The sequence below is a fragment of the Barbus barbus genome (assembly GCF_936440315.1).
Source record: "Barbus barbus genome assembly, chromosome: 4".
In the NCBI taxonomy this organism is placed as follows: domain Eukaryota; kingdom Metazoa; phylum Chordata; class Actinopteri; order Cypriniformes; family Cyprinidae; genus Barbus; species Barbus barbus.
In genome coordinates, this window is record NC_136732.1 from 14,675,310 (window position 1) to 14,690,347 (window position 15,038).

Consider the following 15,038-nt stretch of genomic DNA (forward strand, 5'->3'; position numbering starts at 1 on the left):
TATATATAATCTTGTATTATTAAATAGTGGGAATTTTACTCAGACTGCAAATTAGAAAATTATATAATAGATATAATTTGTATCATTGCATTATGATACCAAATATTATTTTACTGCATTATGTATAAAATAATGTATAATATTTCCTATAAAACAGTGGACATTGCGCTTTTAACAATGCATGTTTCAAAGCAGCTTCACAGAAACATTTCATGCAGAACTTGTAACAGATGAAAGATGTAAACTGTCGTTTCCTCCAGAAGTTTGTGTTCATATATATCACAACCTGTATGTTCGTCCACGATCTCGCCCTCAGCGTGTGTTGAGTCACAGTAAAACACATTTCCGGGTTCTTCATGGCCGCTCCCATTTTGTCTGTTTGTGTGATTTGTGCTTCGAGCATGCGATTAGGTAACTCCAGTTCCTCCTCCTACAACTACAACTTTCATGCACCCAAAATGGTGTGTGAGTGTCAGCCCTCTCTCTTCTTTTCTCTTCTTTTCTCTCCTCCTCCTTCTCCGGTCGGTGGTGTTGTGTTGTAAAGCCCTGCCAGCATGTCAGCTGATCCCGCATGTTTCACCCCCCAGTCAAAGAAAAAGATTCACTAAGCGACATAACAGACCTAGAACGATATTATCACTCATTATGAATTGCATCGCGCATTGATTTTTAACGTGTTTACATTTACATTCGCTTTAAAATGAAACGCGCCGGTACTAATAAAATAATCTATTTAAACACATGCAGACAGAAGATTTTAGGGTGTGCATGCTCTGTGCGTCGATATTTTACATATGGTAAACTGTAAATATATGATTAATGCTTTTAAACAATCAATCAATAAAGCTAGCTTATAAAAAAAATACAACCTGCATCATTTTAACATAGGGAGATTAGTAATTGTGTAACAAAAGGCAAAAAAGAGACCTGTTTACATGCACTAATCATTATTTGTATATTAATTAATATATAATTAATATTAATATGCAACACATATAGATTTATATTTTAATATACGTGCATTGATTTTTATTTAGGTACATGCTTTAAACGTTATGTAATGTAAACAACAGCAACAACAACAACAAAAAAAACTTAGTAAATGTACACGCACTGACCATGCCAGATCTAAATCACTATTTTAAGATATGCATTAATTTATATTTAGGTTCATGAACCATCAATATATTTACGTGCAGTATATAGAAACACTATGTTTAACGCATACAATGAATTTATGCACAGAATGTTATTGCACAAGAGGCAGGTATTTAAATGCATTTAAATGCATAAATTACAAGACCCATTCTGTCATGCAATCAGCATGAAACTGATTTCAGGAGAACATGGTCGCTGTTGCAATACTCCTTTGTTTACATGCAAGTCCTCCTGTTCGGCGGAAGGAGGCTTTTTGGTAGTGCAGTGCTGTGTGTGATTCCTACCAGCTGTTTCCCGCCTTGAAAGACATCCGATCAGCTGCAAACACACACATGCAGAAGGAGGGAGGGAAAGAGAGCGAGCGAGCGCCACACACACACTACGAGGGAACCCCATCAGCTGGAAGAGTAGAGTAACCTTACAACTCAACACTCATCTTACGCGCTCATGCCCCAAATCAGCAGGACACGCACAGCTCTGCTTCTTAAACGAGAAAGAGACACGAAGAAGCTGTTTTGTTTTTAAACCGATAAAGTACAAGAATAATCGAGGAGCCAGAGCTGGAGAGAAGCGGGGAAGCATGGAGTATTTCATGGTACCAGCTCAGAAGGTGCCCTCCTTGCAACACTTCAGGAAAACCGAGAAAGAAGTAATAGGGGGCTTGTGCAGGTACGTGAGAGCCTCTTTTAATAAATGCGCACACATATGTGCGCGTTTCTTTAATAGCGCGCCAACAGCAGCTGCGCTACTACGAGAGTAACATGCGTGCATGATTTCTGTGTTATTGTGTACATGCGCCTATCTAGTGGCTTAAGACGGGACGGAACCCATGCGAGACTCGGTTTTCTAAATTTAAAACATCTCGCGGGGGTCTATGGAAGCCCCTTGGCTTGTCAGGTCAGTGTTACCTATGAAATATCTCGGCGAAATCGATGCATTTTGTGTCCAACAAACACAAACCACGTGGTTGCATGCACAGACACCACGCTGCTGGTCTCGCGCGTGTATTTAATATCAGAAACCGCGCTTATTTCGTCCCACCAGTGAATTTGTCGTCGTATAGAGAGGTTTGTGGATTAAAAGTGCGTTTGGGCTCAAGTTCGCGTGTTTTTGGGGCTTAAGTTATTGTGGGCAGTGCGGCCATGCTTGCGGCTCGTGCATTTGGCGTCGTCTGTTTCTCATTGCTATCAAATATTAAGTCTCCAGACTGCCATTGCATACGAGTATCCCCCACATATGAGGCTGAAATGGGCGTTAAGCGCGAGAAATCTCGCTGTGCGTGCGGCGGGAGAGAGAACAGATGATTTTGGACTGCGTCGCTACTGCCGCATGGACGGAGGAAGCGCATTGTTGTAATGGCGGACCGTATCATCCGCGAACACGATGTTTTTTAATTAGGCCAGCGAGTATGTTGATCATCTCGCTCGATGTTTCAATTTCGGCCCATTGTGAGTTGAATATGGGGTATTTAGAGGTTAGTAAATTAATAATTGTTGTTATTTTAATAAGGGGGTGTGTATGCTGTTGAAGGAAGGCCCCGTCAATGTGTCTGCGATCCATTCTCAGAAGGGGGCGGGGCCAGTGAGCTGATTAGCGCAGGGCGTTCTGGGAATTGTAGTTTTCCCCCAAAGTAAATCGCATACAAATGATGCGTATGGTCTTAGATATGTTTGTCCTGCTGTTATTCACTGGACGCAGATTTACATGGGTTTCAATCGGTTTCAATATATATCGGTTGAAGTGATCCAAAGTACATAGAATAGCATGGTTTTGCCATTGTGTAAAACACCAAGGTAGTACTTTTTTAGATGAGTCTAATGTTACTGACTGTACTTATAAAGTATACATATTACTAGCAATCTGGCGATTTTATGTTTTCCTTTTTGGTTAAAACCATGTTTAAGTTGTCTGTTTTGAAAATGTAGAAAGCAGAGGCAGTTGTTCCTTCTCTAATAGTTATTTAAACTGAGGAATGCATATTTTTATTATTTTAAAAGCAGTTCATTTATTTAATAATGTTTTGAGTAAAAACACCCAGACATATGAGCAGTGTTCAGTAATATTTTATCAATCTTGCCATATATCATTACTAAGCTTGTACCCTGGCCTTTTGTCAACTTTAACCAAATTTGTTAATATTATTATTATTATTATTAAAACATTAGTTGTAAATTATTAATTACTTTTGTTATTGTTTAAGTATTATTATTATATTAAAATATTATTTGAAATAATAAAATTATTATTTTAAATTGGTCTTATAGGTTGATTTACATTTAATATAAAACTTGTATCTATTATTACTTACTATTGTAAATGTTATTTATATATATTTTTTTATGGCAGCTTTAATTACACAAATGCAAGGTCTCGCACCCCAAACTGAAATTTAAACTCCCTTTTGACCATTCTATTTTCATGCATACAATAATTTGGGTCATATTCAATGCATGGCTGGAAAGGGCTGATCTGACCGTATCTCTCGTTCCACAGTTGGCTATAGTTGTGATTTTGGCATTGGATCTGTTTGCTGGGTTTTGAGCCGCTTGGATGTAAGGAAGTGAGCAGGGAAACCTCTCTCTCTCTCCCCTCACAATTGTTCGCCATGTTTGTCCTGATGCAGCTGAGGCGCTGCTGATAAGAGAGGCTTTCCAGAGATACCCCGTGAGATGCCCAGACAGGGAGGAAGTTCAATTAGGGTTTGATTTCCATGGCCAAAGCGCACGTGTGATCGTGCGAGGCAGAGATTTCCAGGGGCTCGAATTTAGAGACAATGGGCTTCAATGAGCATTCAGGAAAGTCAATATTTTCTACTTCGCACACTGATGTTTCTCTCTCTCAAGATTGCATCCTGTTTTAGAGATGTAAGCAAAAGGAAAAAGAGCACTTTTAGTTATTATATAAACAGCATAACTTACAAAGATAATTCAGTTAACATTATTCAACTTTCTTTGAATCTCAGTGTTTACATTTCAGACACATTGTCCAAAACAAAACTTCTTGCAAAGTTTCCTTCATAAAAAGTACCCTAAAATGGGGGAACTTATCATGGTATGGCAGTACCATGATATGAGTACATTACAGTATTATTTAAATAATAAGTAATCAAACAGTGCCATGATATGGATTTTAATTATATACCATTTTAACCTGTTTTTGCAATTTCTCTTAGTGCATGATTATAATACATGAGGTTAAATGTAATAATTATACTTTTAAAGTAAACTAAAGTGCTGTAATGTCTCCTCTTCACAGCTTAGCAAACATTCCCCTCACTCCAGAGACGGCGCGGGACCAGGAGCGGCGTATTCGGCGGGAAATCGCCAACAGTAATGAGCGCCGGCGCATGCAGAGCATCAACGCTGGCTTCCAGTCTCTGAAAACACTCATCCCGCATACTGACGGAGAAAAGCTAAGCAAAGTGAGTCAGAGAGCTCTTGTAAACAAACTGGGATTGATTTGAATGAGTAGTTCACTTAAAAATGAAAATACTTATGCACCCTCAGGTTGTTCCAAACCCATATTTGTTTTAAGCTCTAAACGAAGTTGGAGAAGCGTCTTAGAAGTACAACAGAAGTAGTCATCATAGCTTATAATGCTATAGTGCAAATCTTCTCAAGTAATGCAGTAGTTGAGTGTGTGAAATTGTCTTGGTTATTCTCTCCTCCAGTGAACTGGAAATGGATCATTTACTCACTTAAATGATCCATTGAATCGAGTTGAATCGGATCAGTCCAGTGTGTCAATGAATCATTCAGAAAAGCTTTGAGAACCCGATCAACCGATTCATGGAACTGATTAAAAGTGATTCGCTCACAAATCAGAGGCTGTTCACTGAAAATCTTGACATGGAAGTATCACTGGTGCGGATGTCGAGATTTCAGTACATATAATATCGTCCATATTACAGTCTTTGGTCACTATGATAGCTTTTTTTTGTGAGAAAAAGACTGAAATATAAGTCGTTATTCATTGATAATCTCACCGTCTGTTTTGTTGCATTGGAAAGATCTAAACAGATTTGTGAGGATGTGTAAGTAACGACAGTGTTCATTTTTAGGGTGAATAATTTCTTTAAATATAGATTTTATTTAAGTGTAAATGCTTCCACAAAAATAAAATATTAAATATGATTTTCTTTAAGTTTAAATGAAGTCTGCTTGATTCTTTTTTTTCTTCTCACCAGTGTTACCACACATCATACATCAGTTATACTTGTAATTTTCTATTTCCCCCTTTTATTACTTTATATTTGCTTGTATATTTTGAAGCTATATTTACTTTATTTCTTAACATTAAGTAAATATTAATATATTAGTCAACGTAATTATTTAAAAGTAGCCTGCTTAAATGAATAAAAGTGCACAAAATAAATTTGATATAATCGTGATGAATTGTGATATCGAAACGTTGATACGATAATCATAATGGAATTGAATCGTGAAGCCACTGCCAATTCACACCCCTAATCATTACGCCAGTCTTCAGTGTTACATGATCCTTCAGAAATCATTCTAATATACTGATATGATGCTCAAGAAGCATTTCTTATTATTATAAATGTTGAAAACAGTTGTGTTGCTGAATATTGTTGTGGTCACTGTATAAAAATATGGTTTCTCAGGTTTCTATGAACAAAGTTCAAAAGAACAGCAGAAAATCTTTTGAAACAGGAATCTTCTGTTAACTTAAATGTCTTTACTGTCACTTTTGACTGATTTAATCCATCCTTGCTGAATAAAACTATTCGTTTCTTTTTTTGAAAAAATCTTACTGACCTCAAACTTGTGAACGGTCGTGTACTTCTAGCATCCATCACTTAAGATGTTTGGCATCACTTTGAATGAAACTGTGGTCCAACATGCCAATACATTCAGATCAGATGGATGTAATGCAATCTTTTTCTCTCTCAGGCTGCCATCTTACAGCAGACGGCTGAGTACATATTTTCTTTGGAGCAGGAAAAGACGAGGCTGCTTCAACAAAACACCCAACTCAAACGCTACATACAGGTGAAGCTCTTCATATAAATATGATATCTTATCAATATAACAGATGAAACATGATTGTTATGACGACAGTCCTGTCATCTCATGTTTTCCTCTTCCTCCCATCAGAAGGAGTTCAGTGGCTCATCCCCGAAGAGGAGGCGCGCCGAGGAGAAGGATGAAGGCATTGGATCTCCAGACATTCTGGAGGATGAGAAGGTGGAGGATCTTCGGCGAGAGATGATCGAACTCCGACAACAGCTGGATAAAGAGCGCTCTGTTCGCATGATGCTGGAAGAACAGGTATTATTGATAATTATTGATAGTTAAATATTTTTATGAGCTATTTAAAATGATATTATGATCTATAGAGAGAGATAATTATATTTAAAATAACATTATAGGTCAATTGCAGATAAATGTTAATATACAGGTGCATCTCAATAAATTAGAATATGGTGAAAAAGTTCATTTTTTCTTGTAACTTATTTCAAAAAGTGAAAATTTCATATATTTTAGATTAATTTCATGTAAAGTAAAAAATTTCAAAAGTTTTTTTTGTTTTAATTTTGATGATTAGAGCTTACAGCTCATGAAAGTCAAAAATCTGTATCTCAAAACATTAGAATATTTACATTTGAGTTTCAATTAATGACCATCCCTACAGTATAAATTACGGGTATCTCTTGTTCTTTGAAAGCACAATAATGGGGAACACTGCTGACTTGGCAATGATCCAGAAGACGAACATTGACGCCCTCCACAAAGATTGTAAGTCACAGAGGGTCATTACTGAAAGGTGTGGCTGTTCACAGAGTGCTGTATCAAAGCATATTAAATGCAAAGTTGACTGGAAGGAAGAATTTGGGTAGGAAAAGGTGCACAAGCAACAGGGATGACCGCAAACTTGAGAATACTGTCAAGCAAAGCTGATTCAACACTTGTGAGAGCTTCACAAGGAGTGGACTGAAGCTGGAGTCAGTGCATCAAGAGTCACCACGCTCAGACGTCTTCAGGAAAAGGGCTACCAAGCCACTTCTGAACCAGAGACAACATCAGAAGCGTCTTACCTGGGCTAAGGAGAAAAAGAACTGGACTGTTGCTCAGTGGTCCAAAGTCCTCTTTTCAGATGAAAGTAAATCTTGCATTTCATTTGGAAATCAAGGTCCCAGAGTCTGGAGGAAGAGTGGAGAGGCACAGAATCCATGTTGCTTGAAGTCCAGAGTGAAGTTTCCACAGTCAGTGATGATTTGGGCTGCCATGTCATCTGCTGGTGTTGGTCCACTGTGTTTTCTGAAGTCCACAGTCAACGCAGCCATCTACCAGGAAATTTTAGAGCACTTCATGCTGACAAGCTTTATGGAGATGCTGATTTCATTTTCCAGCAAGACTTGGCACCTGCCCACACTGCCAAAAGTACCAAAAGCTGGTTCAATGACCATGGTGTTACTGTGCTTGATTGGCCTGCAAACTCGCCTGACCTGAACCCCATAGAGAATCTATGGGGTATTGTCAAGAGGAAGATGAGAGACACCAGACCCAACAATGCAGATGACCTGAAGGCCGCTATCAAAGCAACCTGGGCTTCTATTACACCTGAGCAGTGCCACAAACTGATCGACTCCATGCCACGCTGAATTGAGGCAGTAATTAAAGCAAAAGGAGCCCCTACCAAGTATTGAGTACGTGAACATACTTTCCAGAAGGCCAACAATTCACTAAAAATGTTTTTTTTATTGGTCTTATGAAGTATTCTAATTTGTTGAGATGAATTGGTGGGTTTTTGTTAAATGTGAGCCTAAATCATCACAATTAAAAGAACCAAAGACTTAAACTACTTAGTCTGTGTGCACTGAATTTATTTAATACACGAGTTTCACAATTTGAGTTGAATTACTGAAATAAATTAACTTTTCCATGACATTCTAATTTATTGAGATGCACCTGTATTATACTATAGAATATGTAATCGTATAGGCAAAAATTTCAATATTAGTGTATTTGTAAAGGATATGCTCAAGAAAAATTTAGGGATTTCTTAAGTCCTAAATTGATTGTAAACTCCCTTTTTAGCTTAATTTGTACCCCATTACACAAAGAGTTCTCAGTCATAATTCTTTTTTTTTTTTTTCGTTATTTTGCAAATCTTCAGTAGAACTCATTGGGAGCTGTTTGATCTGTCACTCGCAGTTTTGCTTGACTAAATCTCGCATATCTGTATTCATCATGGCCTGGTGCTGAAGAGTTGTCATCTGTGAAAGCCGTTATCAAACTTTTCTTTTGCTGCATCAGTTTAAATGCTAAAATTAGCTTGCTTTAGTCTTTGCATATTTAATGAGATATCACAGAAGGTGCGCAGCTCCCCCGAGAGCTTGAATCGTATCTGAACATCACACTTGAAGTGCAAATTACACCCCAATCTCTCCTGCTATCCGTGAAATGAGCTAGAGAAACTTCCTCAGGCAAAAAAAAATATTAAGAGGAAAGATTCTCTCCAGTGTTTTCTGGATGTGTATTGACCCCTGTTTCTTTGTGTGTTTCTGTTAGATCCGCTCGTTGGATGCCCACTTGTACCCAGAGAAGCTAAAGGTGATCGCTCAGCAGGTCCAGGAGCAGCACGTGCAGACGCAAACTCTGATTCGTCTTCAACAGCAGCAACAAGAACAGCTGGGAAAAGAGACCACAACACCTGCTCACAGCCCGCTGGTCAGACAGACTCTCGGTTTTTATTGATAAGCCAAAATTGACTGAAAATATGAATCCGTATATGAAATACTTCATAAAAGAGAGGTTTTGCAGTGCAGTTCGTAAGTGTTGATCTGATGTCTTGATCCACTAGAGGGCATTAGAAGATTTAAGACATCAAATTGCATTTCCATTTAACTTCTATAATGTGACAGATATCTGAGTGACATCATTTTCAGAAAATAATGTAGGGTGGGACTTCATTTAGCCTATGAATATTTGACTAGTATATTTTTGTATTGTTTTTATGCATAGAGAAGCTGGTTTAGAAGCAGAGAACATTATTCAATTATTACATTTTGATAAAGGATTACAAACTACTATTACGCTACTAAAAAACATTTGAGGTCAGTGTGATTTTAAAAATTTTTTTTTTTTTTTAAGATATTAACTTTTTATTCAGCAAGGGCACATTAAATTGGTCAAAAGTGACAGTGAAAACATTATAATGTTGCAAAAGATTTCAATTCCAAGTAAAATCTGTTCTTCTGAACGTTCTATTCATTGAAGAATCCTGGAAAAAAAAAACTTGTTTGCAAAAATGTGGTTTCCTCAAAATATGAAGCAGCAAAACTATTTTTAACATTTGTGATCATTATTAAAGGTTTTGTGAGCAGCAATCGGCATATTAGAATGATTTCTGAATAATAAAGTGACACTGAAGACTGGAAAATTCAGCTTTACATCACAGAAAATTTCATTTTAAAAATATATTCTTATAGAAAACATAGTTCAGATAGTTCTTTTAAATTGCAATAATATTTCATAAAATAACTTTGCATTTTTAAGTTAATTAAATGCAGCATTGGTGAGCATAAGAGACTTCTTTCAAAAACATAAAAATCTTACTGACCCCAAACTTTTGACCAGTAGTGATATTTTTATTTTTTTTATTTTTTTGAATAATGTGAACTAGGGTAGCGCCGATGGCTGACAGACATCACGATGTTGAGCCGGCATCGTGAGACCACCCCCCCCCCCCCCCTTCCACAATCTGCAGCATCCCAATTTCGTGTTCGGAAAGGAAATTAAGTATACTACGGAACCCCTAAGGGGAATAAATAGCCTATGAGATGAGAGGATAAAGATAAAATAAATAAATACTTTCTCTCGCAATTGGGAACCGCTACTAATATGCAGGCAGGGCACTGAAACTACTTTCGAGTGCGCTCTCTTATTTTACTTTCACTTTCGAGATTCGCGATCACACAGACTCTATATTACGGAGCAGCAGTAACATACATTTTACAAGATTAGATGTTTGTCAGTGGTGCTCAGTATCTGCAAATTATTCGCCATTGTCCTATCAGTCATCTTTCCTTAATCTGTGTATGTGGTAAGTGAACTTTCATGTACTGTAACAGGCTGCTACTGTAGCAAGCAGCTGACCATGTCCCTTTAGTGACTCCGTAGAACGCGTTATTTGTTTTCCGTGCGTTTCTGCAGACAGATTCAAGCTTCGAGCACACCCCTAACCCCGCCCCCCAATGTCATTGTCCATCACGATGTTTCACTATAGACATCGTCCAATGCCAATTTGGTAGACATCGCCCAACCCTAATGTGTACTTATGAATCATGCACAATACGGCCATATGCATTAAGTGTATATATACATAATACATATATCATGTATACATATACATATATCAGTTCTGATTTCTAGTTCACTTTGTTCATAGAAAAGGTCTCTGTAATTTATCGTAACCCTCCGTCCTGCTGTGTTGCTCAGGTGTTTTCTCCTGCCACGCCGCCTGCGCCCACTCATCACGCCACAGTAATTGTTCCCGCACCTGCGCCGCCGCCCCCTCCTCATCATGTCACTGTGGTAACCATGGGCCCCACCTCCGTGATCAACACAGCGTCCACATCACGACAGAACTTGGACACCATTGTGCAGGTAAAACACATTCCTGGCCAGCTCAAGGAGAAAGTCCTGATGGAATGAGATTTAACTACCAGATTCCCATTGTAGAGATGGTAAAGCTTAGTGGCCATATATGTATGTGTGTGCGTGTTTGTTAAAGGGGTGGTTCACCCAAAAATAAAATTTACCCCATGATTTACTCGCCCTCAAGCCATCCTAGGTGTATGTGATTTAAAAAAAAAAATGTCCTAGCTCTTCCAAGTTTTATAATGGCAGTGAGTGGCTGTTTATATTCTGTAGTCCAATAAAGTGGACTTCATCCATCATTAAAAGTACTCCACATGGCTTCTATATATGTGAAGAGGAGACTGGTTTCCCTTTGCTGTAATAAAAACTTGGTTCTCGCAAGACTAGCATATTCTCACTGGAGTTTATGCTTCGCTTACATCATCCGCTGAATCACCACTCTCATGTGAATAAGCATATGACAGTTAGCCGAAGCTAGAGATTACTGTTTATACAGTTTGACATGGATATTTTCCTTACATTGATTCAGTTCGGAGGGCCTTTATTAACGCGCCCTGAGCCATGTGGAGCACTTTTTATGTTGATTGGACACTTTATTGGACTTCTATTGGACTATTGAATCTCATCAGCCATTCACATATTTTAATATAACTCCGATTGTATTTGTCTGAAAGAAGAAAGTCATATACACTTTTGATGGCTTAATGGTGAGTAAATTGTGCGGTAATCTTAATTTTTGGGTGTGAACTATCCCTTTAAGTGCATATTCACACTTCATAAGTTTTGGTGTGGACACTAGGGAACTGCACATGAAGTCGTAGATTAAAACGTGAAAATAGCTTGAGTTTATGTTAACCACAGACCAAATGTAAAACCAGCAGTTTTGGATAATAAAGTGAATAATTTGGATGCTTAAGTCAACTGACAGTTTCCTGCCGTTTTCCCACAGGCTATCCAGCACATTGAAGGCACGCAGGACAGGATGGTCGTGCCCGAGGAGGAAAAGCGCCGGGCGGTCATAGTCAACCCGGGCCGTGTTCTCACAGACACTGGCGACTCCGACACCGCCTCTGACAACGAAGGATCTGAGGACTGTTAACTACCCTGGTCACCCCCACCCCCATATCGCCCCACCACATGTGGTCTGTGGTGAAGGGACTCCCGCAGAAATACTTTCTTTCTCTCTCCTCTCTTCCTGTCGCTGTCTTCTTCACACTCGCATATGGAACTCACAGACTCAATGACTTGAAGGTTTCTTTGGGGGGAGAGGGGTTATGTAACCGGAAATGTGCTACAAACAGAATGAGCGCGCTTAAGTATACTGGCACAGTACACTATAACCCCATAGCACTCTGGTAACTTGTTGATACATTCATATTATACAGCTCTTACTCGTACTCTGTCGAATTGTCCTGAGTTTCCACAACGCACGCTCCTAGGTAAGCGATTTTGTAAGGGAATCACAAAATCTCCGTCAGAATCTGCCACAGGTCTTCCAGGCCTCTGCTTCATCACTTCCTGTTCTACATCCTGCCCATAGGAGGGGAGTAGAGTGTTCTGATTGGAGGAATCCCATTACCGCGTCTCATGTCTCAAAATGAACCTTTGCCCCGCCACCCTCTGGTTGCGTCATATTACTCTTTCCGTTCTGGGGAGGCTTGAAGCATCACTGTGAGCCAATGAGACTTCAGAAACCTGTTCCACACCATGGCTTCCGAAACTTTAGAGGAAATGTTACCTTTCTTTTTAGTGTTTTTTTGGCGCAGACGCGCTCCTAGATTTCCATTTGCTGGTGGGCACCTTTGATTGTCATGTTCTCAATGGAGGGACAAAGACCGCCACTGCTTCGATGGGCTTTGAGCACTTTGTAAATAACACAAAGTTATTACGCAAAGAGGGGGGACTTTGTGCACTTAATGTCGCTCACCTTTACTGGGCTGGGTTCCCAGTATGCTTGTTGGTGTAGGGTGAAGCACTCCCTCCATCGTGTCATACGCGTCCTGTCCTCACAGATCTGATTTTGAAATTCTGGCCGAATTTTTGTCATTTGTGTGTCAAATGGAATAAGCTAACTGTCAGGTACTCGTACCTGCGAGGAAATTTGTGTCGCTTTTAGCACACTCGCTAATTTAAACGTAAAGGTCTTGTTTTTTTGTTGTTTTTTTAGAAAGTGTGAAAATAGCACTACCAGGGTTGTTGTGGCCCGATTTTAGCCTATGCAGCTCTTTTGGTTCTCGTCCCCCTTTGAGAGCAACTTCGTGAACCCCTTTGGTCCTCTCCCGGAAGTATTGTCCTGTCCATTTTTCATGTCTGACGTTCTGTAACGATGTTTACGGCAACACCGAAGAGTGACTAGCCCGTAATCATGCGCTCAAGCTCTATGCACTCGCTGGTTCACTCTGCTCGCTTGAATGTTTCAGTTTCCCTGTATCTTTCAGCATACGACAAGGACGTTTGTACATGCCGCAGATAATCATGTGCAAGGTGGTGCTACTCCTGCGTGAGCTCTCCGAATAAGCCAAGGATGTCCAATCCAGGCTTCCAGAGGGCCACTGTCCACTATAGTTCGGCTTCAACTCCAATTATACAGGATTACTACAGGTATGGAATGGGACACGTTGGAGCTAAACTCTGCAGGACGTTGATTTTTGGACCAGGCTTGGACACTCCTGGGATAAGCCATGCGATACTGTGAGCTCTTCATACCCCTGGTGGGATCGAGAGACAGAGCGTATCAGTGCCGAACAATGGCCAGTGGCTTGCCTTAAAACAGCTTCGGTGTGCACGGTGAGGCACAGAGGCCTGCCTTAAACTAGCCCTGAAGGTGGCGCTAGAGAGCAAGGCTGGAGGATGCGGTTAAGATACGGCACCCCACGTTCATCTCTTCTCACAGTTCACGTTTCCAAACATTCCAGAACGGTCTAACGTGTTTTGCATTGAGTTGTCGACGCTAAAGTAGGCAAGATTTGGCCATAGACGAAGGTGAGAGGTGTCTCGTTTTTTTAATTGAAAATTCAAAGTGTGCATGTCCCCCTTATGAAATATTACAGGGAATCTTTTTGCTGCTGGACAGATTTTTAGGTGCTGTCAGCACGCTGGACCTTGTCATTCGTATTGCGGCGAAGACTGCAGGGAATCAGGGCTTTCAGAAGAATGAGTTGGTCTAATTTTGGCAGATTTTCTTTTTTTACTTTTTTATTTGTACTCGTGCTTTTTTATTTTGGATAATGGGTCGTAGAGACTAGCGTCCTGCTCATGCTGTCGTCTCATGTGTAAGTCTGTAATAACGGTTTTTGTCTTCGCGAAAAAGTCTCTTTCCCCCTCCAGCGTTTGAACATTTCCTCTACCGAAGCCACAGGGTGTCTATTTTTTTTGTGTATTTTCTACTCCCAGAAATCACTGTAAGAAATCTTGTGGACATATCAGAGATTGGGTGTGTCGAGGGGAATGGGGGCGATTTTATGAACCTGAAGCACTTACTGTAGTATAACGAGGAACAACTCTTGTTTTCAAAGAGATGTTGTCCTCGACCGAAGCTCTTCTCGCTGTGATTTTTGAACCACACGGCTGTGTTTAATCCTCAACGTTTGTCCTGGCACACCACACGTCCTCTGGCCGTCTCCGCAGTCTCCAGACTTGTCCTGTCTCTCATTCTCTCCCTCTTTTATTGTCTGTCATCTCTTTTTTTAATATTTTTTTGTTTTCGATTTTTGTTGTTTTTCTTTATGTGGGACAGTCAGTCCATTTGGTTGAGAAGCTATTGTATTTTTTTTATTTTTTTTTTTAACTGGGGAAAAGAGGCTTGTGCCTTTTGTAAAAACAGAATAATAAAGTTTGTACTTTGTTTTTTACAACTTTTCAGTGTATTGTGTAAACATTTCTGTCTTCAATATGAATTGTACAGTATGCTTTGCCTGCATTACACTCACATTAACAATTAACATTATAAAAAGCTTGCTAGGTTACACATCAAATAACAAATCAGTTCAACTATTAGTATTGGGAGTGTGTTGTACGTGAGTCAAATTCAGAGTACTCAAAGAACATTTTATGGTTTGCTTGAAAATCTGACATTTAAGCGATCAGTAAGGTAAAAAGCTGTTTTTCATCAGGAAATCGTGTCAAGGATAAGTAAATGGTTTAATACAAAAATAGATTTACCTAAATTTTCAAACGATGTCCAAGTAAACTCAAAATTAGCTTATGTATTATCACCTGGCACCAAATTAAAAGCTCATAAAAAGTTATAAGTTC

The 15,038-nt window shown here is 39.3% G+C and overlaps 1 protein-coding gene across 3 annotated transcripts; it reads left to right on the top strand.

Annotated features, from left to right (window-relative positions):
• The first annotated feature begins 1,317 nt into the window (after window positions 1-1,317).
• LOC306864320 (transcription factor AP-4-like) lies at window positions 1,318-14,641 on the top strand. 3 transcript variants are annotated; one of them, XM_079408268.1, is made up of 7 exons: window positions 1,318-1,827; window positions 4,414-4,579; window positions 6,072-6,170; window positions 6,276-6,449; window positions 8,694-8,852; window positions 10,623-10,790; window positions 11,734-14,641. In XM_079408268.1, the coding sequence occupies exons 1-7, from the start codon at window positions 1,739-1,741 to the stop codon at window positions 11,881-11,883; spliced, it is 1,005 nt and encodes a 334-aa protein (XP_079264394.1). In that variant the 5' UTR covers window positions 1,318-1,738; the 3' UTR covers window positions 11,884-14,641. The 3 variants fall into 3 exon arrangements, with proteins under 3 accessions (XP_079264394.1, XP_079264395.1, XP_079264396.1); XM_079408269.1 differs by lacking the exon at window positions 1,318-1,827 and adding an exon at window positions 1,891-2,055; XM_079408270.1 differs by lacking the exon at window positions 1,318-1,827 and adding an exon at window positions 3,891-4,022.
• Window positions 14,642-15,038: the final 397 nt, after the last annotated feature.

Coding starts and splice junctions, on each gene's coding strand:
- LOC306864320 (XM_079408268.1), top strand. CDS start 1,739: ATGGAGTATTTCATGGTACCAGCTCAGAAGGTGCCCTCCTTGCAACAC. Junction 1,828..4,413: donor GTAATAGGGGGCTTGTGCAG/GTACGTGAGAGC, acceptor TCCTCTTCACAG/CTTAGCAAACATTCCCCTCA. Junction 8,853..10,622: donor CACCTGCTCACAGCCCGCTG/GTCAGACAGACT, acceptor TGTGTTGCTCAG/GTGTTTTCTCCTGCCACGCC.